Genomic DNA, 22,595 nt, shown 5'->3' on the forward strand with positions numbered 1-22,595 from the left:
CTCTGTGTGCTAACACCAATGGCATGCCACAGTCATTGCTACTGGAGAGGTGCATGGTGCTGCATTCCATGAGATTACCACCTCCACGTCTATCTCTGCTTTGGCTGAGCAGAGGAGGGGAGGAGAAGTTGCCTCTCCTAATATCTGTCTCCTGGTCTGACTGCAGTTCCTCCCTTATGGGACTGAGAAGGAGCGGGATCAGTCTTGTGAATCTAGTGCCTTCCAGAAACTCACCCCCCGGCTACTAGCCTAGAAACACTGGTGCTCTGGGACCTCAGGGCTAGAGGGTCAGCTCCAGAAGGAAGCCAGCGTCAGCACTGTGACAAAGCTTCTCACTTTGCCTCCCACTTACTTCTCCAGAGCAGAGCACAGGAGGGCAGGGCCCAGTGGGTCTGACCCTGCCAGTCCCTGATATCTTTTCCACTGGGAGCACGCAGGAGTGGAAAGGGAAAGGAAACAGGAGGGAGATGTAGGCAAGGGGTGGGAAAGAGCAGATGATCTGCCCTGAAGATTACCTATGTGGGGAGAAGGAAAGTCTGGTGACCTGCCCCGTCCCTGGAGTCTGCATCTGCTAGAGGGCTGTAAAACTTTCCCTAGCTGGTAAACTGTGGGGAAAAATCAAGGGCATTAGTATATCTAATATCGGCTCTAACCAAAAGGCAAGAGCTATAAAAGATAGCACCCTCAACTGTGTTATATCGGCCTAGCTCCCTTCTCCTCTAGGGATCACACTGACTTTGAGAAGCTGTCCCCCATCTGTTCAGAGTAACCTTTAAAAGACCCCAGTAACCATGCAAATATGGAAGAGGAATTGTCTCTGCAGCACGGGAGAGCGCTCGTTACCCAGCTAGGCCCAAATTCGTACCAGGAATAAGCAGGTGAAACTCCATTGTCTTCAGTTCACCAGACCGAACTTTGGCCTTTGCCCTCCAGGCTCATGTCCTATAGCTCAGATTAGATTTTGATTCCAGGAAATGATTTCTTTCCTCCTGCAGCTGTCAGAAATGTCTGTGACCCTGCTGAGAGACCCCTCCATGCCAGCTCTTGGTGTCACCACCCTGACTCCCTCTTCCACCTGCCCATCACTGCTAGAAGGACAGTATAAAGACACTGAGGTCAGGTAAGAGATGCACCCAGACCACTGTGGGCTGAGAAATTCACACTGAGGCCCAAACAAACATGTACAGGGTCAGCCTGATTGCTAGTCCATACACCAACCCACCATGAGATTGGGCATAACCATCAGTCTCTGTGCAGAAGAGATACAGTGCCAGCATCACGGGAGGTTTGAAGGCCAGAAGTGATGAGCATGCACAGTGATTTGGAGGGGGGGATTCCACAGGGATATAGCCTTGCCTGGGTCTAGCCACTGCTATCAGTAGGTCACTTTCATGCGCACCAAGTTAGCCAGTTTTCAGAAGAAAATCAGAGATGGCTATTGGCAAAAGTCACTGTGAAGGTATCATTGTAATTAAATACCTTTCTTCCCCTTCCAGAACCTCCCATCTCTCTTCCAGGGCAGAAAGCCCTGAGCCAGAACCCGTAGTGGAGGGAGAACCGAAGAAATCTCCTACATGTGGGTCTGAAGATGAGAAAGAGACGCAGCGCTTACTGGTCCCCGATATTCAGGAGATCCGGGTGAGGTATGAGCAGTTGGTTTACTTGAAGCAGGAGGTGTCAGTGTACTTTGAATGCCCTCATGGCTGGAGCTGTCCCTGCTAGAGTGGGCAGTTGTTCCTGTCTCAGTATAGCCACATGCAGCTCCCTCCTCAAATGGCTGGAAGCCTAGCTGGGGACATAGGAAGATGGAAGGTATTCAGACTAGCTGCTGCTAAGTGACAAGAAGGTCACAGGGCAGGAGGTTCAAGGCTGGCAGTCTGCATCTGGAGAGGTGAGATTTGCGGGAAGGAGGTGAGGGACAATCTGCAAAACAGCAAGAGTAGGGACAAGTACTTGGGGTTTTAACCCTTTTGCTGGGTGGTTTTCTTCAGTCACTAAGCATGAGACTGCCCTGTCTTGCCCTCTGCAGTCCCATTGTCTCAAAGAAAGGCTACCTGCATTTCCTCGAGCCTCACACCAACGGCTGGGTGAAGCGCTATGTGGTTGTGAGGCGCCCCTATGTCTACATCTACAATACAGACAAGGACTCTGTGGAGAGAGCCATCCTCAACCTCTCCTCTGCTCAGGTGGAGTACAGTGAGGACCAGCAGGCCATGCTCAAGGTAATTGCTGGAGGTCGTGACATGGGCAAAACAGGGGAAGCACAGCTCGTGTCCAGGGCTGTGCTACAAGTGCAAGGGGGGAACCAGAATGGCAGCACATGTCTGAAACCATGTTAAAGGTAAAAGGGAGGGGCTGCAGTGATGGCTATGGGCCAAGGATGGGGAAAGACCATAGGGATCAGAAACTGGTACATGAAAGGAACAGTGATGTTCACAACATGGTGTTGAAGGGAGAAGAGAGTCTAGGAGCACAGTGGTATGCTAATACTCCCCACAGAGCCAGCTTTAGGGAGATCCTGTGCTGCTCGACAGCTCACACCTAGTTCCCTTGATATCACGGGGTCCCAAAGGGTGAAATTGCACCTTTAAAAATGAGAAATGTTCTCATGGTGTCAGAATCCACTCTCCTCTCTGCAAAGAAGCCACAACAGAGCTCTGATCTGTGACTGTTCAGAACAGCAGAGGAATTTCACATTCAAGGAAACGTAGCCTACTGTGATAGCATCTTCCCTGGCATTGTCTGGGTCCTGTTCTATGTCCCTTCATGCTCCAAGCTGTGCTGCATGTTGCTCAGTGTCATCTCAGGTAGCCTGGTGGACTCATTCATGGCATTGGTCTGTTTCAGACCCCCAACACGTTTGCAGTATGCACGGAGCATCGTGGAATCCTTCTTCAGGCAAGCAGCGACAAGGACATGCACGACTGGCTGTACGCATTTAACCCTCTGCTAGCTGGATCCATAAGGTACCTGGGGACATTTTAAACCATTCCGTTAGGAGACAGCCTGGTAACCTGTTGGTAATGCTCTAGGCTGCAACAGCAGAAGCTTGGTTTTGATTGTCCAGCTTGGTTTCTTGCTCCCCAAATCTGCTCTGTCATGCCTCTTCCTACCCAGTTATCAAGCATCTTCCATATATTTTTGAAGGTGGAGCTGCAGGGAGCAAGGCCTGCTGTGTGCTGATTGTAAAATTATTGCAAGGGGTTGGCAGCATCAAATGAGCAAAACAGGGCAATTCCCAGAGACTCCTTCCCCTCCATCCACTTCAGCTCTGTCGCCTTGTGACAAGGGGTCTTGGTTTAATGTTTTTCTACAGAGAGATGGTGCTACTCTTGCTCCCTTTCATTTGTATTTCAAATTGGATGTTGAAGTCTTATTCCTTGCTCTCAGAACCATTGCTTATAAAATTCAAATGCTGCCTTTATGTAGCCCAATCTGCTTCACAGACTCTATGCAGATGCAGACACTGCATCATAAGGGGTTAAAATTGCAGGCGGGCAACACGGTGACATAGTCTTTCTGCACTGACAATCCAAAATTTTGCTCCAAATCCCAGAACAGCTAGGTTTCTCAATAACTCTGAATCCTAATGATGATGGTTTAGTAATGCTGTTGGATTGGGGTACACCATGGAGGCAGGTTGTACAAGCACTTCTCTGGTGGCCTCATTGTTTTGTGCAGCATTTAGGAGTTCATTTTAACTGTGATTTCAACTGTGCCAGCTTAATGTTACAAGGACACAGTTCCCCCCCCCACACACACACACACACCGAAATAAACACAGAAATTCAGGGCTAGATCCTCAGCTGATGGAACTAGGCATCAGTCTATTGAAGTCAATGGAGTGACACCGATTTATAAGAACGGCCATACTGGGTCAGACCAAAGGTCCATCTAGCCCGGTATCCTGTCTTCCAACAGTCGCCAATGCCAGGCACCCCAGAGGGAATGAACAGAACAGTTAATCATCAAGTGATCCATGCCCTGTCGCCCATTCCCAGCTTCTGGCAAACAAAGGCTAGGGACACTTCAGAGCGTGGTTTTGCATCTCTGTCCATCCTGGCTAATAGCCATTGATGCACCTATCCTCCATGAATGTATCTAGTTCTTTTATGAAACCTATTTTATATCAGTCGAGGATCTGATCCTTAATCCCTAGAACAAAACATCATAATTTCAGTAGTGGAGTTAAAAGAAGATAAAGAAATAAACAGAAATTCCCTGTAGTCATTGTATAAAGAAACATACCTACCCACCCTCCCTTTGATTGATTCTGGTGCTGCCCCCTGTCAGGTACACATGGATTAATTGGGCTGCAGATGGGTCTGGTCTCATCTGGTCTGTGCCGATGTTAAACCAGCCCATAGTTTCTGTGTGTCTTGCACCTCTTTCTACCTCCATGATAGGGTCTCTCACAAGGAGAGTGTCTGTCTCCCTTTCTATCTCTCCGCATTCCTTTTCTAGTCCTTTGACTCCTTTTGTCTCCTGGTTTCCAAAACAGATCCAAGCTGTCCAGAAGGAGAACAGCCCAGATGAGAATCTAACCTAAAACCGCTCTCCACCTCATCTGTCTGCCGGCAGGATCAAGATTGCTGGTTCTATACAAGAGTCCCTATCTTAATGTCAAATCTTTTATGCCATCCACCACCCCAGCTGCCTGCTCCAGAAATGGATCCATCTCGATTTACACCTTCACTGGGAAAATGCATTTCTGTTATATCTGCAAAAGCCTAGTACAGCCTGGTCATGATTTCTTGTGCACATGTGATCTTCTGCCCATCTCCTCATTGAGTGACCTTGGTGTCACATGAACCTGTAACTTTCAAAAGCAGGAGCTGTGTTTTTTATTTTAAAGCAAGGCTACAATTTAAGGAGGCAGGAGCATTTGAAAGGTCAGAGATTACAAGTCATGAGGAATTGCTTCCATGTGAAGAGAAAGTGATAGATTTAAGTACTGATACTTCTTAATTTATTGACATATAAAAAAAGGTAGATTAAGTTATGGTAGTTTGAGATTTATAAAGTATTTATTTCTATTTACTTCACTGCAATCTGTATGTTCAGTTTATCCCGTTTTGTTGCTCATGTCTGCACACATAAAGCCTCTCCCAGGGAAGGCAGAGCCTTGGAAGGTGGGCCAGTGGGGAGGGGGTTGTCAGGCCGTTTTGTGATGCCATCTTTGTCTTCTTTCTCAATCCCCAGCACTGGGAGGTCTGGATGGATTCAGGAGGTCATGCTCCCACCTGTGTGCAAACACGTACACACTGACTTCAGAACTCTCACCCTCCTGCCCCCACTGACCCCAGAGCTCAAACCACTTTTCCTCCAGGTGGTGACTGGATAGTACACTATGCCATCCCAAACGAGGCAATCCACACATAGCACAGCAAAGACATGCACACAGACAAGTCACCACACTTATCGAAGCACTTTGTGTGTGTATCCCATCCCCTCCATTCCCCCAAGTGCTTGAAACCCAGGTAGACTGCAATGATGATAGGTTCTGGTTGGTTCTACACAGGAGATTTGGTTTGGGGTTCTTACCTCTATTCTGTCTGTTTTCAGGGCCCAACCTCAAATGGGGTGAAAGGGATGGAAAGGGGATCTGAAGTTCTGGAAGGGCAGATGGTTCTGTCAATCCACTTTTGGGGTTGGGTGCTGTTCGAACGCTCCCAATGAGTACAATGCAGCCTGCCTCTCAATATCCTCAGTCACCTTCTAGTAAGTATGCAGGCCATCTATACTGTACTGTACTAATCTCTGGCCTGGGCTGTACTGTACTAATCTCTAGCTGGGAAACCTCCAATAGGATTAATCAGTGTCACAGGGACTAACACTGCAGATGGGACTCAAGAATCCTATCTGATAAAACCCACCCAGCTGGGAAGTGGGGAGAGGCAGGAGGGATTGCATCCCGACAGTGAGTATAATATGGAGAGAGATGACAGACCTGTCTTGTGCATTACTGCAGACCTGCATTCTGTTTAGCTAGCAATAGCTTGTTCTGGGCTACCAGGTGGCTACTGCAGCCAAATGCTGGTTCATTAGTGAATCCTGGGGCATTGCCCATACAGTTACATCTGTGCAGATGGTCCGAGTTAATAAAGGGTTGTTACTGGGGGGGGGGGGGGGTGTCAAAGCTAGATCATAAAATTACACTGGAGCCTAAATTCAGAACAGTTGTCTTGAACCAGATGGCTGAGTCTCACTGTCCTTTTCTGAAAGGGCTTTTACTTCTCTTCTCTTTCATATGGGAAGAATCTGTTTGCAGCAATTGAATGGGTAGCAAAGAGAATGGCATGGGGGTGGGCAAGGATGAGAGAAATTGCGACTTCTCTTTACTTTTATATGTGATTACATTGTCTTATTCCCCTCCCCCATTTAAAACATTAACTTCATCCTCTTTCCCCTTGCCCCACCTCTCTATCAGGCTTAGACTGCCTACATAGAACAGCTAAGTTGGTGGGGGAAGCATACCAAAGCAGACATATGACATCATTAATAACCCCTCTCCCCATGGAAAGGACCTGGTCAGGTAGTGCTGACCTTGCTATAAGCTTTTTAAAGTAACTTAAGCAGCAAAGGTCTTTATAAATTTTTAATTACCCAGATTGTTTAATTAAGATTTCCAGTTGGTTGTATGCACCCAACTCCAGGCAGAAACAGGGGGAGCTCACCCTCCCTCCATACATATACCAGGACCATCGCTGGTCCATGCTTCATCGTCACACTTCACGGCTGACCTTAATTTGCACAGGACGGCTGTGCCTTGGTTCTCTTAGGCACTTTTCCATCCTTTCTGTTGTGTTTGTTGAGTATTGTATGTGTGGCTCCAAGTGGAGATGGTCTATGCAGTGTATTTCTCCTTTCACTTTTTCTTATTTTGGGGAGGCTAGGGCATAGGGTAAGGGGACATGTGGGGAGCCCAACAAAGCCTCCATGCAACCTCAATGGGCTGGTAGAGATGTCACACACACACACACAAAAGCTCCCAGCAAACTGCCCACCACCATGCTGCAGTGTGAAGAAAGATTTCATTCCCCAGCCTCTGCCTCCTGTCTGCACAGAGACAGTGCATTTGTATTGAGCCACTGTTTACCTCAGCTCTCATTTAGTTGGGGATTGGTCCTGCTTTGAGCAGGGGGTTGGACTAGATGACTTCCTGAGGTCCCTTCCAACCCTGATATTCTATGATTCTATGATTCATGCTGCATGACAAGTGCTTTTTTTTCCCTCTGGACCCCGATTTGCTTTTGACCAGCTCAACGGCATCACTACGAGTCCCAGGGAATTTCATTCTATCTCACAGACCTGTATGGCACTGCAGGTTCCTGCAGGGAACAGTGTCAGTGCAGGTGCCAGTGCTTGTTCCTTTCAGTGGGCTCTTTGTGCCAGTCCTACATGGGCAGATGGGTTAGACAGCAACTTGCTGACCCAGGTGAAGGTCTCTTGTTTTTACAGCTATTCCTTATGGACTTAGAATTATTTTTTTAAATACAGGACTGAATTTTAATAATTAAATTAAATGCCTAATGCCTGGGATAAGTGCTTTATACATACAAACAAATCTTATGTGTTATTATCTACACAGAGAGAGATGCTTTGCCCTCAATGAGAATCTGCAAGAGAGAAACTCCAAACTATGGCCTCAGTTCAGAAAAGCATGTTTAGCACATACTTATGTCCATCGTATCCAGCAAAGCAATCAAGCATGTGCTTAAATCACACTGAATGGAATTAAGCACAAATCTAATGTTTAGCACAGGGGCAGGCAACCTATGGCACACGTGCCAAAGGTGGCACACAAGCTGATTTTCAGTGGCACTCACACTGCCCAGGTCCTGGCCACCGGTCCGGGGGGCTCTGCATTTATCTTAATTTTAAATGAAGATTCTTAAACCTTTGAAAAACCTTATTTACTTTACATACAACAATAGTTTAGTTATATATTAAAGACTTATAGAAAGAGACCTTCTAAAAACGTTAAAATGTATTACCGGCACGCAAAACCTTAAATTAGAGTGAATAAATGAAGACTCGGCACACCACTTCTGAAAGGTTGCCGACCCCTGGTTTAGCACATGCCTCAGTTTTTTGCTGACTGCTGAATCAAGACCTAGAACAGTTAGAGCACTCCCCCTTGTGTATATATCCATATTAATCAGTCTTAAGTTCTAGGGTTTTTTAATTCTCAATTCTTTGTTCTATCTCCCAGCTTATAAGGGAGCTTTCATAGAAAGGACTAGGGCTCATTCTAACTGCTAAACCTCACCCAAAGAACTGATTGTCAGCTGGTGAAAATACGTTTCAGCAATCTCTGCTCTGGCAGCAAATAGGTCCTTCCACTGAGGCCCTGATGATGGCCAATGGAAAGTCTCCCATCAGCTTCAGTGCATTTTGAATCAGGCCCTTGGTAAAGACCACTTGGCTTGAGTACCTATTTTAACATACTTCATAGTCAAAAACTTGTTGTTTTGATGCAGTTTCTAAGAAATGTCCTGAATGGCTGGTACTGTCCTATCAAGAGCTAGTGTAAACCAAAGTGTTCTGGAGCCAATCTTAGGAAGCATATGAAATTTTAAGCCCCTTCCTTTGGTAAAACAGGCTTATTAAATTTCCATTCTCATCCCAACTGAACTCTGGATTTTCAGTATAAATCAAGACATTCTTGGACTTCTGTTTTTTGTTTTTTCTCTCATTCAGTCTCATTCTCAGAGATTTCTCCAGGTTAGAGCTGTCTGGAGTGGAGGTAGCTAGGTTATAAAAGTATATCACCATGCTTCCTTATATACATGCCTGTATTTGTTTTGGACTAGACACAGAATCACAGGAGACAATGGGAGAAAAATGAGGAAGGGATGCAAATGCCAGTGTTGGGTCCTCTGGGAATCCCTGCCAGATCAGAGAGGAAGGATGGCTTGGGGGTGATACTGTTATGGGTCTTGCCTTAGGTCAGCGATCCTGAAGAGCATGGTCTTGATGGTTTGGTTATGGAGAAGACATCTGGTTTCACTCAGTCAGTGCTGTGTGCCTGAGGCCAGCAAACCTGCAGAGTACACTGCTTTTCTGAGTTAGAGACAGGTCTGATCGAAAGACAGTGGGAGTCTTTCCATTGACACCAGTGGGTTTGGATCAGGCCGCAAATATAAAGATCTAGAGTTGAGGAATAATGACTGCTTATGGGACTTATACTGGCTCCCAATAAAATATCCAAATAGCAGCCATCTGCTGTTCATGTGGATTCCCCAAAAGGGTTATTTTCTGTAGTACCATCTGGGGAATGGCTGGAGAGTCCTAATTCTATATCTTCTATATCTGGAGAGTCCTGGAGAGTCCTCTTCTATATCTGACACCCCACACCTTTCCTTAACTTAGCATCCCTGCTGTTGAGAGTCCCACCCAGAGAGACATACATTCTCAAAAATTCAAGTAGATGATACATGCATCAGCCCATAGAGTAGCTGAGACTAAATTCTATTCATTGTTCTTTCCATGGGATTTGAGGATGAAAAGGGTCTTCAGGATTTAAATATTAAAGATTGCGTAAATCTTTTAGCTTCGGTCAAAGCTGAGGCATTGAAACTTTGTTGTGAGGGTAAGAATGGCACAGGAAAAGACCCATATAGTCCTTATAATGAAGAAACAATCCAAAATGGGTGCATTTGGAGAAGTCATCCAGTATATTTCAACATGTGTAGATGAATTTGAAAACTAATTGAATTCAGTGGGACACAGCTGAGTTGTAGACTGGTCACTCAGAAGTAACAGCAGTTGCACAGTAATAGAAGCATACTGTTCCCTTGGTGTAACAGAGGTCAGTGAGATACAATGATGTCATCAAAGTTAATCATGACTTATCAAGAAGGTAGGATAAGAGGTAATTTAATTGAACAAGTTTGTCATGGGGAAACAGCTTCGAAATCAATGGACTGTCTTTGCCTGGCCTTTTGTAATCATGCAAGGGGCAGTCATTTGTCTACATCAAGTTTTTCGTATGAAGCACCCATCCTGATGATCCTCAGCCAACAATGAGGTACTCACTCAAAAAAAGAAATACCAGTTCTTCAAAGGGCCCTCAGAGAACTGCTGGTTTTGTAACCACAGAGAAAGATTTCCCAAATCGACCTCAAAAGAAACAAGCAAGAAGAAGTTGAGTTTTTACTGTGGGAAAGGAGGCAGCACTTGAATGAGAACTGGAGGAGCTCACATAAGCATTTCCAGCTGTTACCAGTGATGCATGTCATAAACAGCAGCAGCCCGTAAGAGCTTACACCTTTCTAAGGTGCTCTTACTGTCTCTCTTTCTGTCTGAAAGAAAAGGAGTACTTGTGGCACCTTAGAGACTAACCAATTTATTTGAGCATAAGCTTTCGTGAGCTACATCCGATGAAGTGAGCTGTAGCTCACGAAAGCTTATGCTTATGCTTATGCTCAAATAAATTGGTTAGTCTCTAAGGTGCCACAAGTACTCTTTTCTTTTTGTGAATACAGACTAACACGGCTGTTACTCTGAAATCTTTGTCTGGTAATCAATGAGCTGTATGAAGGAACTCTTCATGAGATTCAACTTGTTATTAAGATCTTACTGTAAAATGAAGGCGGTTGTGGTTACTTTTATTTTATTTTGGTTGGGGGATTTTTGGGGGGGGGGTTGGGTTTGGTTTTGTTTGCTTTTTGCCTGTGCTTCCATTATCTAGTTTGTCCACATGAGTTCTTCCTGTGATGCCATCCCCAAGTGCTGGGAGACCATTTCTCTTGCTTTGTATATATGTGATTGCTGTGGGCACACCCTGTACTACTGTATAATAACAAAATTACTGAAGTCATGAGTCTAGTTTTCTCGATGTCTTAAACTATGAGTGTTGGAATTTAGGGTATTAAACTGTTTGTGTATACTTAAGGCATTGTTCAGTTAAGAAATAAATGTGGCATTTATGCAAATACTGGACAATGACTCCTTGGTCATTTTTTTTTCTTAAAGAAATAGGTGGGGTCAGGTTTAATAACATGTAATAAGGTTTTAACTCAACATATCTCTAGGGATAAATTAGTATGACAAAAGAATTCTCTTCTCAACCCAGTAAAGGGTGGTCTATTAGATTAAATCTCAGGAAAAACTTCCTAACTTGAAGAACAGTAGGACAATGGAAAAAACTGCCTCAGGAGGTTGTGGAAGCTCCTTCACTGGAGATTTTAAAATGGAGGCTAGATAGCCATCTGTCTTGGATGGTTTAACCACAACAAATCCTGCATCTTGGCAGGGGGGTTAAACTAGATGACCCTTGCAATCCCTTCTAACCCTATGATTCTATGATGCTGTAGCTTCAAGGGGGTACTTATATGTATGTTCAGATATTTTATACCATATTTTATACCATTTGAGCTTTGTCATACTAGTATATAGTAATAGAACAGTAGCACTTAAGGTGATAAACACAATGGGGTCAATTGCCCTCTCATTTAGCACTCGCTTACACAAAATGCTCAGCACTCTGGCGCCAATACAGCAAAACATTTAAGGATGTAAGTAGTCCACTGACATCAATGGTTACAAGCGTAAGTGCTTTAGTAGACTGGGACCAGAGTGCTCAGCACATTACTCTTGGGGGAATTTGCACCACTGCACATGCAGAATTTGCGAAGAAATTAATGTGAATGCAGAATTTCCTTTTTCTCCCACAGAAATGGGCTGCAGAGCTGCTAGCTGCCACTAGGGGTCGCTGGACCCAGCAAAGCACAGCTCACAAATAAAAGACACCTGCCGGGGAGAGGGGGAAGGAGCTGGAGGGTTCCTGGAAGCTGCAGTTCCTGGCACATCCTGAAGGAAGGAGGCGGCCTGCAGGAATATCCACACAAGCCCAGGGGACCCAGCATCAGGCTGTTTCTCCCTCTGGATCCCTGGGCTCTAGGGGTTAGGAGGTGTCAGATTCTGGGATGTGGGATGCCCTGCAGATGGGCTCAGGGGGGACACCTAGCTGGGCTCTGGGGGGCAAAGGGGACGAGTGTCTGGGCTGGGGTGGGCCCCACAGCTGGGATCTTGTGAAGAGGGGGTGCAAGTGTCTGGGCTGGAGTGAGGAGGGGGTGTGAGTGTCTGGGCTGGGGAGGCCCCAAGTTGGGGGATAGAGGGTGCGTGTGAGTGTCTGGGTGGAGGGGGCTCTGTAGCTGGGATCTGGGGGGTAGGGGGTTCATATGTCTGAGCTGGGGGGCACTCCATGGCTGGAATCTGGCAGGGTAGGGAGTGTGGGTGTCTGGGCTGGGAGGGCACCCCACAGCTGGGCTCTGAAGGTTAAGGGGTGCAGGTGTCTGCCCCCGCTACTGGGCTCTGAGGGGGAGGGGGCAGAGAAACAGGGATTTCTTTAACTCTCCACTCCTGGAGGAAAATTTTTGTGCCTGTATTGTTACTGACATAGTTGCTGACATGTATTTTGAAATAAATTACCAAAATAATTGAAACTGGCATGATTTTATAGTGTTATTTTGACAAATATTTGCAGAATTTTAAAATATTGTGCACAGTTTTTAATTTTTTGGCACAGAATTCCCCCAGGAGTAGCACATTGCAGAATCGAACCTTTTACACTGGTCTGTCTCCACTGACTTCTGTGGAGTTACTCCTGATTCACACTGGTATAAGTGAGTGGAGAATCAGACTGAATCCTCCCAGACTGAACTTCCTACATAGAATAGGTAATGGTCTAAGAGTTCATAAGCCATTCATCCCCACCCAAAGGAACCCTGAAGCTAGTCACCCAAATCTTTGATTAAACGCTTCTGCTAGTCATAGGCAAACACACTCTGAGCACAAAAAACCTAAGGAACATCTTAAAGCAGGCAATGTAGAACACACAAGGTGCTGCACAGTGATGTATCAAAAAATATACCATAGGTGTCAGCACCATGAGAATAGCAGAACTCTGTTATAAAGACTTAAAAGCTGGAAAAAGTTCTGGCACAGGACAATAGGGATTAGATCATTTCCAATTCAGAGGATATTTACAGCACTGCAGTATTCACTTATTTGCAGTGTGGCCTACCTTTAGAACAGGGGATACTACTATAGTAGATTTAATTGCAGGTGGAGGTTTTAATGGCATCTGCTGCGTAAATGTCAACCCAAGGCAGCATTATTTTTCTATGCCCCATGCCTATGGGGCATGCCCTATGCTCCCAGTGGGGGAGGTTTAGATTGGATATTAGGAAAAACTTTTTCACTAAGAGGGTGGTGAAACACTGGAATGCGTTACCTAGGGAGGTGGTAGAATCTCCTTCCTTAGAGGTTTTTAAGGTCAGGCTTGACAAAGCCCTGGCTGGGATGATTTAACTGGGATTTGGTCCTGCTTCGAGCAGGGGGTTGGACTAGATGACCTTCTGGGGTCCCTTCCAACCCTTATATTCTATGATTCTATGATTCTATGCCCTGGAATGGGGAATTCTTGTGGCAGTTCAATGATGAGACAGAACACAGCTTTATGCAAGAAAGCAGGCTGGTCAGCTGAGATGGGCGTTCTGCCCCCCCGCCTTCCACCTTCTCCTTTTATTATATTTCTCCCCCCTAAGCATTACACACGGCTACAGCAAAAAGATACACAAAAGAATGTATGACGTTGATTAATATACTTAGTTGCATCTTTTAGCTACTACAACCCTGGTTCTCAGGCCTTGAGCCCAGGCTAAGAAAGCCTCCCGCAGTTACTGTCCCAACAATCAAGTTTTCATGGTTCATATCTAGCCCTTGTCCTTGGATAGAGCAATGTGTGCATTGCTTCTACAAAACAGTCAAGGTGTGCCCTGCCTGCTTCCAGGTGGAATAGCTAAACATGAACCCTTCATCCCCCCGTTTTTTATTTAATGATAATTGGCCATCTCATTGTAGCCGTCAATTTGTTTTGTCATGCTATTTAACTCCCAGACAGACAAGGACATAACTTGGGGAGCCTTCCAGGGCAAAATTTCACAAAATCTTAACAAGGAAGGAATACATTGTACACAGCAGCAGCAAAAAATAAGCCCAATGATTACAAACACAAAATAACCAAAAAGCTGTCGCAGCCAGTCTAGAGAGGGCAGCCAACCTGTAAGCCAATTCCAAAAGCCCTCAAACCCCAGATCTTGGCGTATGTGTGTTGTAAGATTGGCCAATTCAGCCAGTCTAGTTTCTATGGAGCGACTATTATCAGTTAAATTAAAGCAACACATGTGCTGAAATGTGGAGCAGCCTAGATGGTGTTTTAGGAGCAGAAAATCAATGGCTGCTCTGTTATCCAAAATTGCATCTCTTAATTCGTGTTGTTCTGTGTTAAGTAAGGCAATAGCCTGGGATGTTGTATTAATTGCCTTTGCTGCAAAGCATGCCAGGTTATTTAAAGTTCTGGCTGAATATGTAGCAAGCGCGGGGACCCCAACAATAGAGGCCGCTAAAGCAGTATACTCAGCACGACTAAAAAGCTCAACATCTGCAATACAATCATTTGAAAGGGGTACACTTCTTTTACTACGATTTTGTCCAGCAAAAGGCAATATAAGGGTCATTCTACTAAGACAGCAAAGGGTGCCATCACTTAAATTTGCAGGAATATAATTAAAGGTACGAGAGCCACAAGTAAAAAACCATCCTGATGGTAGGATGATATGGCCATAATTATATGAAACATTAACAGCATGGGAACAATTTAGAAGGGGTTGAGAAATTTTTCGACAGCCCAAGGGCACCTTTGTACTAGTGCAGTTAACTATACGCGCACAAGTAACATTGTGAGCCCCGGCCGGGTACGGTGTGTGGAGGGATATAGCCGTGCGAGGCAGAGTATAGTTGGCTGGGCCCCAATTAGCCATGCTAGAATACTGGGAGGAAAGATTCGCATAAGCAGAGAACAGTGTCTTATTCTCCATCTCCTCAGGGTGATGACATACTGGAATAAGGCATGTGCCTAACAAATCTCCGGCTGCTACAAAATTAGATAGACAAAAGTGGGTAACATTTGCTATTGAAGCCAATCTTTCCCATATGTTATATGTCATTCGGGCTCGTAGCGGGGGAAGCGCGTCCGAGCCAACCCCTACAGGAAATAGCAGGCACAAAAGGCACACAATCATCACAGAATTAGCAGTGATTTGGGCAAGAATCACCACAAACAAAGTCTCAGGAGTCTCTGGCTGTTGATCTGCTGCCAGCCTTCGTTGGGCCGCGGCGACCAATGCTTTTACTGCTCCCCATGTCACGGGCCGGTTTGGGACACTACGCCTCCTCCGTTTCCGTCCCGTCGTTGTCGACTCGGGGGGCAACGCGGTCTCCTCCAAGGTCAGCTGAAACTCTGGTATGGGATTCGACAGTCCCTGGTGCCATGCCATGTTGTTTAAGTGCCGGTCGCACACACCGAGCTGGAACCCACAACGGTCCTGCAGGGAGAGACACAGCAGCATATCCCCGACCCCAAGTGATTAGAGGTACTGGGCCCAGCCACTGTGGATCGGGCAGCTGACGATAAAAGACACGCTGTCTTTCCAGTACCTCAGATTTGTGAAAATGCCGATCCGCAGGGGTCTGCTGATCTGCATTCAATGTTAAATTATTTAAAGTAAACAAGAGGATATGCATTTGTTGTTGAATGTCTCCTAAGGTTCGGAGACGCAGCTCCCCTTGTTTTAATTGTTTGTCCAGCAAGGTTTTGAGTGTGCGATTGGCACGTTCAACAATGGCTTGGCCCGTAGAATTATAAGGGATGCCGTGTTTAAGACGGACGTCCCAGCGGGCACAAAAGGTGGAGAGGGCTGCAGAGCAGTAGGCTGGGGCATTATCTGTTTTAATTTGGCAGGGGCGACCCATAACAGAAAAGCTGGCCAGCAAATGGTGAATAACTTTGTTAGTGGCTTCCCCACGTTGTGGGGTTGCCCAAAGGAAACCCGAATAAGTATCAACGGAAACATGTAAAAACGAATAGGGGCGGAATTGTGGCACATGAGTAACATCCATTTGCCACAGCTGATTTGCTGCGGTACCTCGGGGGTTAACGGCATAAGAAAAGGTAGGAGCAGCAGCAGCACAGTGGGGGCAGGAACGAACAATGGAACGTGCATGATCAGCAGGAATGTGAAACTGCCGGGCCAAAACAGAGGCAGACTGATGAAAAAAGGCATGGCTTTCAATGGGGTCAGAAAAAAGGGAATTTACCTGACCACGCAACGCGCGATCGGCGCGTGCATTGCCCTCAGTGAGTGGCCCAGGTAGAGGGGTATGACTGCGAATATGAGCAACAAAGTAAGGGAAATGACGAGTGGCAAGAAGATGCTGCAAAGACAAAAACAGGCGAAGGAGGTCTGCATCCACCTGAGGGGTAATGAGGGCAAGGGGTAAATGATCAAGTACCTGATAAACATAATGGGTATCCACAATTAAATTAAAGGGACAATCAGCAAAAAGTTGAAAGGCCAAAATAACAGCAGCCAATTCTGAACGCTGTGCAGAACGCTGAGGCAGGGTAAAACGAGAATGCCAACGAGGGGGGTCACCCAACTGATAAGTGACTACACCTCGGTGGGGAGAGCCATCAGTAAAAAGAGTGACAGCGGAAACAATGGGTTGAGAGCGGCTAAGACGATGAACAACTAGGGGTACCTTTTGGGTAATGACCAACCGAGGATCTTTTGGAGGATTGTAAGAAATCTCTCCCACATAATCACAAAGAGCAACCTGCCAGGCCAAGGAGGTGTGGCACAAAGAGTCAAATTCAGTACGGGACAAGGGGAGCACAATGGCAACTAAGTCAGTGCCAGTGAGTTGCACTGCACGGTGGCGGGCTTTACGAACAAGATCAGATAGGGCATCTAAATACGGATAAATATTTCGAGGAGGGGTGGATGAAAGGTATAGCCATTCTATAATAGAGACGGCTGTGTCTGTACGAGGTACAAACAGAGCCGCAGTTGGCGTATGAGGGGTGGCAAGAAGAACCAATCGTAAGGGACGGACCTCTGGGAGTCTGTCCACAAACTGCTGACTCAATGCTGCATTGATTTGTCGAATGCAGGCAGTATGTTTTTCAGTGATGGCAATAACTGCACCCGGTGCCCGGGCTCCACGGAGGAGCTCAAACAACGGCTGCAGCATGGAAGTGGGGAGACAAAAGTAGGGCCGAATCCAATTTAAATGACCCAAGATCTGTTGCAATTTAACAAGGGTTAGGGGTTGAGGTAGAATTAATTCCGGACGAACCGGAGCAGCATAGGTTTGTAAAACCTTATATCCGAGGTAGTGGTAGGGATAAGAGCGTTGGATTTTTTCTGGTGCCACTAACAGGCCATTTTGGCCGAGAATCTGAGATAAAGATTCAAGCTGTTGTGCCGTGACCCGGGGACCACTTAGCAAAATGTCATCCATGTAATGGTAGACCTTTAGCGAAGGGTACCGGGCACGAAAAGGGGCAAGGGCCCGATCCACAAAAAGCTGACACAAGGTTGGACTATTTTGCATTCCCTGGGGCAAGACCTTCCACTGATATCTTTGAGAGGGTTGCTGATTATTATATTGTGGCACCGTAAATGCAAATTTTTCACGATCTTGAGGGCAAAGGGGGATGGTAAAAAAACAATCTTTTAAATCTAACACACAAAGTTGATCGGTTTGAGGAATTAAATTTGGATTTGGCAAGCCAAATTGCAAGGGGCCCATAGGTTGGATGCGTTTATTTATTTCCCTTAAGTCATGTAACAGCCGCCAAGCACCCGATTTTTTCTTAATAACGAACACCGGGGTATTCCAGGGACTAGTGGAGCTCTCCAGTCGCTGTGCTTGCAAATGCTGCTGTACAAGCAACTGAAGTGCTTTTAGCTTTTCTAGAGGGAGGGGCCACTGGTCAATCCATACGGGCTCTAAAGATTGCCACACCAAGGGTAATGCGGAGGGCACGGTGGGTGAGGGAGGGTTTTGGGCCATCAGATGTTAATATCGAGGGTGGTGTCCAACTTTGTAAGTAAGTCACGGCCCCAAATATTAAGGTGGACAGGGAGCACAAAAGGGCGGATAGTAGCAAGGGTACGGCCTCCCGGTTTAGAGACCGTGACCCAAGACAAGCTTTGGCGCCCGGGTTTACTACCCCCGATCCCCCACAATTCTTTAGAAGGAACCGTAGGCCAACTAACCGGCCACTCCAGATCACGAATCACCGTAACGTCAGCTCCAGTGTCCACCAGCCCTGTAAAGGGAACATCATTTAAGAGAAGTGTTAACTGAGGTTTCGAGGGGCGGACTGACATTGTCAGAGCAACAAGTGGAGAAGATGCGCTGTGAGACGGCGAGTGAGACAACGTCGATCCAAAGCCGCCTCCGCCCCGAGTTCGATCCTCGGCAGCTGGCACCTGATAGGGGACTAAAATCAATTGTGCAATTGACCGTCCACGCGGGAGCGACTGTGGAAGATGAGTCCACACCTGAACCTTAACAATGCCAGTGTAATCAGCATCAATGACCCCTGGAATGACAAAAAAGCCCTGTTTTCCAGCATGTGAGCGAGGGAGAACAAGACCTACAAAGCCGGCAGGGAGAGGTCCCGTCACCTGTGTAGGTATGGCACAGACCTCCCCTGGCAGCCGAAAGTCAGTGTCCTCCTGCATGATCAAATCAAGCCCTGCACTTCCAGCAGTCGCCGCCCTCATAGAGTCTATGGATTTTAAGGCAGAGGAACGGTTGTCTGAGTGGGAAACACCCCCGTTTGGCCCTGGGTTCGGGGGGGACCCGTCGCGCGGTTTCCCGACCCGCTACGACACTGATTAGCCCAGTGATAACCTTTCCCACACTTGGGGCACTTCTTTGAGGGTCGGGCTGGTGCCTTAGATGAGCGGCACTCCCGCTGAAAATGACCCTCCTTACCACAGCGGTAACAACGCTTCCCCTCCTTCCCAGTTTTTCTGAGGGCAGCAGCCAGAACTCCAGCCTTGTGGGCATGTGTGCCAATGTTCTGGCACGCCCGCAGCATGTCTGAGAGCTCTAAAATACCAGAGGCTTGTGCTGCCTGGAGAGCACGGCGGCAATCCTCGTTTGCATTTTCAACTGCCAATTTTAACAGGAGCTCGTGAGCTGCCTCAGTGTTATCCACCTGTCGGAGGATAGCCTCATGCAATCTGTTAGTAAAATCCAAAAAGGACTCTGAGGCACCCTGACGGATACTGACAAAGCTTTTGGTAGGCTTGCCTGAATCCGGGATCTTCTTGAAAGCATGCTGGGCACAGGTGGAAATAATGGGGAAAATGGCCTGAGGGAGTTGAGACTGCATTTGAATAGTAGCAAACTGGCCCTCCCCTACCAATTGATCATAAATGATAGCCCCTGCGTGTATCTGAGCTTGGCGTTCTGCCATCTGCCGAAACTCACTAAGCCAAATAACATACTGACCAGGTGATAACATCATGCGCAGCAGCGTTTTCCAATCCTCAGGGATTAGGGAGTACCCAGTACCTATCCCTTCAACAAGACCACGCACAAAAGTGCTAGTCAGGCCAAACTCACGAATTGCTTTCCTCACCTCTCTAACCACCGAGTATGACAAAGTGGTCCAGGTGCCCACGGGGTTGCCCTGGTCATCATTCTGCCAGGTCACCGGGCAAACTGAGAGCAGATCAGCCAGCTCCTCCGCTGTAAGATCTGATCGAGCTTTCGCCACGTGAACCATTTGTTGCACCAGCGAAAGCTTCTGAGCAGATGCAGATGACCCTCCGGGGGGCCCCGGAGCATGGGGCCCCACGGAGGGAGGGTGATCACGCACTGGCTCCGGTGGGGAAGGCAAGGGAGGCGGTGATAATGAAGACACTGGGGGCAAGGCAGGGAGAGGGGGGGCTGTGGGTACGGGAGAGGGTCTTTCCGAAGCGACACGCTGGGTTGTATCAGTAGAAGGGGGGATAGCTGCAACGGGAATGGCTACAGGAGCCGACGGGCGTGGCGAGAGCACCAGCCTCGTGAAAGAGGGCCTATCCGAGGTGACACGCAGTATTGCGTCGCGACAGAGGTGCCAGGCATGTAAAGCCTGCACGGGCGCCCGAGGCTCTTCGTGCAATGTCTGGCCCAATCGCTCCCAGTCCGCTAGCTTAAGGCTTCCGGCTTCAGGATACCACGGGCACTGGGCACGCACCTCCTGTAGCAGGAGAGTAAGTGCTCGAGCCGGGCAGTCATGCTGAGCCTTACGCAGCAAATACTGCAGCTCATTGCGGTGTTGCACTTGCAAAGCAGAGAGGGAGCTTCCCATACTTACCACAATGAACAATACTCACCGGGATCCACGAAGCGGATGAGTGACGCGTCTGAAACCCTTGCCGGGCGAGGTGAGTGCTGAGGGCCCCACGTTTGGGCGCCAGTTGTGGCAGTTCAATGATGAGACAGAACACAGCTTTATGCAAGAAAGCAGGCTGGTCAGCTGAGATGGGCGTTCTGCCCCCCGCCTTCCACCTTCTCCTTTTATTATATTTCTCCCCCCTAAGCATTACACACGGCTACAGCAAAAAGATACACAAAAGAATGTATGACGTTGATTAATATACTTAGTTGCATCTTTTAGCTACTACAACCCTGGTTCTCAGGCCTTGAGCCCAGGCTAAGAAAGCCTCCCGCAGTTACTGTCCCAACAATCAAGTTTTCATGGTTCATATCTAGCCCTTGTCCTTGGATAGAGCAATGTGTGCATTGCTTCTACAAAACAGTCAAGGTGTGCCCTGCCTGCTTCCAGGTGGAATAGCTAAACATGAACCCTTCAAATTCTCTTTTGGGCAGTGCCTGGGGCAGCTCCTAGCATCAGAAACCTTGACAGCTTGACTTCATTGGAGCTGTTTTGCAGGAGCAGGGCACCTGTGGGAACAGTGGATCCACCCCTATGCATCTGGTTTTTCTTCCCACTGTTCCTGAGAATCACGGTTGGCTCTTCCAGGGAGGTTGGTGCAAACCCAACCTTCTTCCCTAACAAAACAACTGGGAAGAGAACTACAAGAGGGGGAACCTCATGAAGATTTCTTCCCCCAGAGATCATCCTGGGCCAGAGTTCTATGGAAAGGGACAACTGGGTTCAGTGTTTCTACTTTAGATTGGTTCATCTGGCTGAGATAATTATTCCTGAGGCACTTAAAAACCGTCCCAGTTGAAGAAGAAACCATTGTGAATATAATGAGCCAAATTCACTGCTGATGTCTATGTGCACAACTCTGTAAAATCCAATGGATTCACTTCACTTTAGACAAGCAGTGAATTTTACTCCATGTGAGCCTGTCTAGCATGGACAGTGCTAATAAGTGCCCGTCTATTGAGGTAGACCTCAACTCTCAGAAGAGCTGTCTGAAATGTTTTCATGAAACTGTTCCTCATTTTCCAGCTAGCTCCAGTTCTCAAATTTTGCATTCTATTTCTGGGCAGCAAACACAGAGGTCATAGGTGTACTCTAGCTAACACTGAAACTTTCATCTTATCCCTTCCCATCTTCCTGGTTTTGAGAATATAGATGGAAACCATCTAGAGAGATAGTGATATATGGCACCATAGGCGTGCACACGGGGTGTGCCGGGTGTGCCCAGGCACACCCTAATGCCCTGAGCTCCGGCTGGGAAGGCTGCTCCTCCCCCCTCCCCTGCTGGAGGCTCAGGGTGGGGGCATGAGGAGGAAGAGGAGGAGGCTGCAGCAGTTGCAGGCAGCGGTGGCGTCAGAGCCGTGTTTACATCACTGCTGGCCCCAGCAGCGCGGGGTGAGTGGAGTCGGCCCAGGGGCCCACCTCCACCAATATTTGGGGCCGGGTGTCCCCCCTGGCCCCACCTGCCGCCCCCCGCATCTCCTCCAGCTCCCTCTTGCTGCCCCCACACACCTCCCCGGGCCCTGGAGCAGAGTGTCCCTGCTTCTTCCATGCAGCTCCATGCTGCCTCCCTGCAGCAACTGCTGCTGTAGGGTCTTAGTACCCCCCATCTCAACTGCCAGGGCACACTGACTCTGAACCTGCCCTTCCACCTCAGACCCTCCCCTTTTCCAGCAGGACCCTCCACCAGCACAAGGGGCCCCCTCGTCCGCAGTCACCACTCCTGCCCCAAGCTGGACAAGGAGGCAGCCCCATCCCTCACCCCCAGTGAGGCTACAGTCAGGGGCAACAGCAGGGGAGGAGGCGCATGCAGCACCCCCCGGCACCCACCACAGGGGAGGCGAGAGAGATTCCTGGACCTGAGAGGGGCCCTGGGAGCACATGGATTGACAGTGGTGGGGGTGAGTGTGCTGCTGGGGGGGCGAGAAAGGGGGGCTCCTCCCCCAGAGCTCGCTGCTGCCAGCAGGGAAGGGGCTGGGGGGAGTCCTCTCTGGCCCCTGTCCCAGAGCAGCCTGCCTGCACTCCAAACTCATTCCCAGCCCTGCACCACCCCAGAGCCCACACGCCCAGCCAGCGCTTTCACCCCCCCCACTGCACTCTCAACCCTAGCCCTGAGCCCCTCTGACACCACAAACCCCTCATCCCCAGTCCCAGCCAGAGCCCTCATCCCCCTGCACCCTAACCCTCTGCCCGAGCCCCCTCCAATACCACAAACCCCTCATCCCCAGTCCCAGCCACAGCCCTCATCCCCCTGCACTCCAACCCTCTGCCCCAGCCCTGA

General features: G+C 48.0%; 1 protein-coding gene and 1 long non-coding RNA gene across 24 annotated transcripts in view; one reads left to right on the top strand and one right to left on the bottom strand.

Moving 5' to 3' along the window:
* The window catches only part of KIF1A (kinesin family member 1A), a 225,343-nt gene extending 214,393 nt beyond the window's left edge, over window positions 1-10,950 (top strand). For all 21 annotated transcript variants that reach the window (XM_048863028.2, XM_048863027.2, XM_048863031.2 and 18 more), the window contains 5 exons: window positions 996-1,120; window positions 1,497-1,643; window positions 2,030-2,222; window positions 2,848-2,966; window positions 4,502-10,950. In XM_048863028.2, coding sequence (XP_048718985.1) covers window positions 996-1,120; window positions 1,497-1,643; window positions 2,030-2,222; window positions 2,848-2,966; window positions 4,502-4,544 — 627 coding nt within the window. In that variant the 3' untranslated portion in view covers window positions 4,545-10,950. The remainder of the gene's footprint in view (window positions 1-995; window positions 1,121-1,496; window positions 1,644-2,029; window positions 2,223-2,847; window positions 2,967-4,501) is intronic.
* Window positions 10,951-13,465: 2,515 nt separating this feature from the next.
* Window positions 13,466-20,728, bottom strand: LOC125644273 (uncharacterized). Of its 3 annotated transcripts, XR_012669937.1 has the most exons (3): window positions 20,256-20,728; window positions 18,135-18,187; window positions 13,466-15,395 (listed from the first exon to the last, which is right to left on the bottom strand). It is a non-coding gene; the product is annotated as an uncharacterized LOC125644273 (long non-coding RNA). The 3 variants fall into 3 exon arrangements; XR_012669935.1 differs by lacking the exons at window positions 18,135-18,187; window positions 20,256-20,728 and adding an exon at window positions 19,514-20,245; XR_012669936.1 differs by lacking the exon at window positions 20,256-20,728 and having other exon boundaries at window positions 18,135-19,298.
* Between the last annotated feature and the right edge of the window lie 1,867 nt (window positions 20,729-22,595).

Source organism: Caretta caretta, chromosome 9 (genome assembly GCF_965140235.1).
Source record: "Caretta caretta isolate rCarCar2 chromosome 9, rCarCar1.hap1, whole genome shotgun sequence".
NCBI classification, from domain to species: Eukaryota; Metazoa; Chordata; order Testudines; family Cheloniidae; genus Caretta; species Caretta caretta.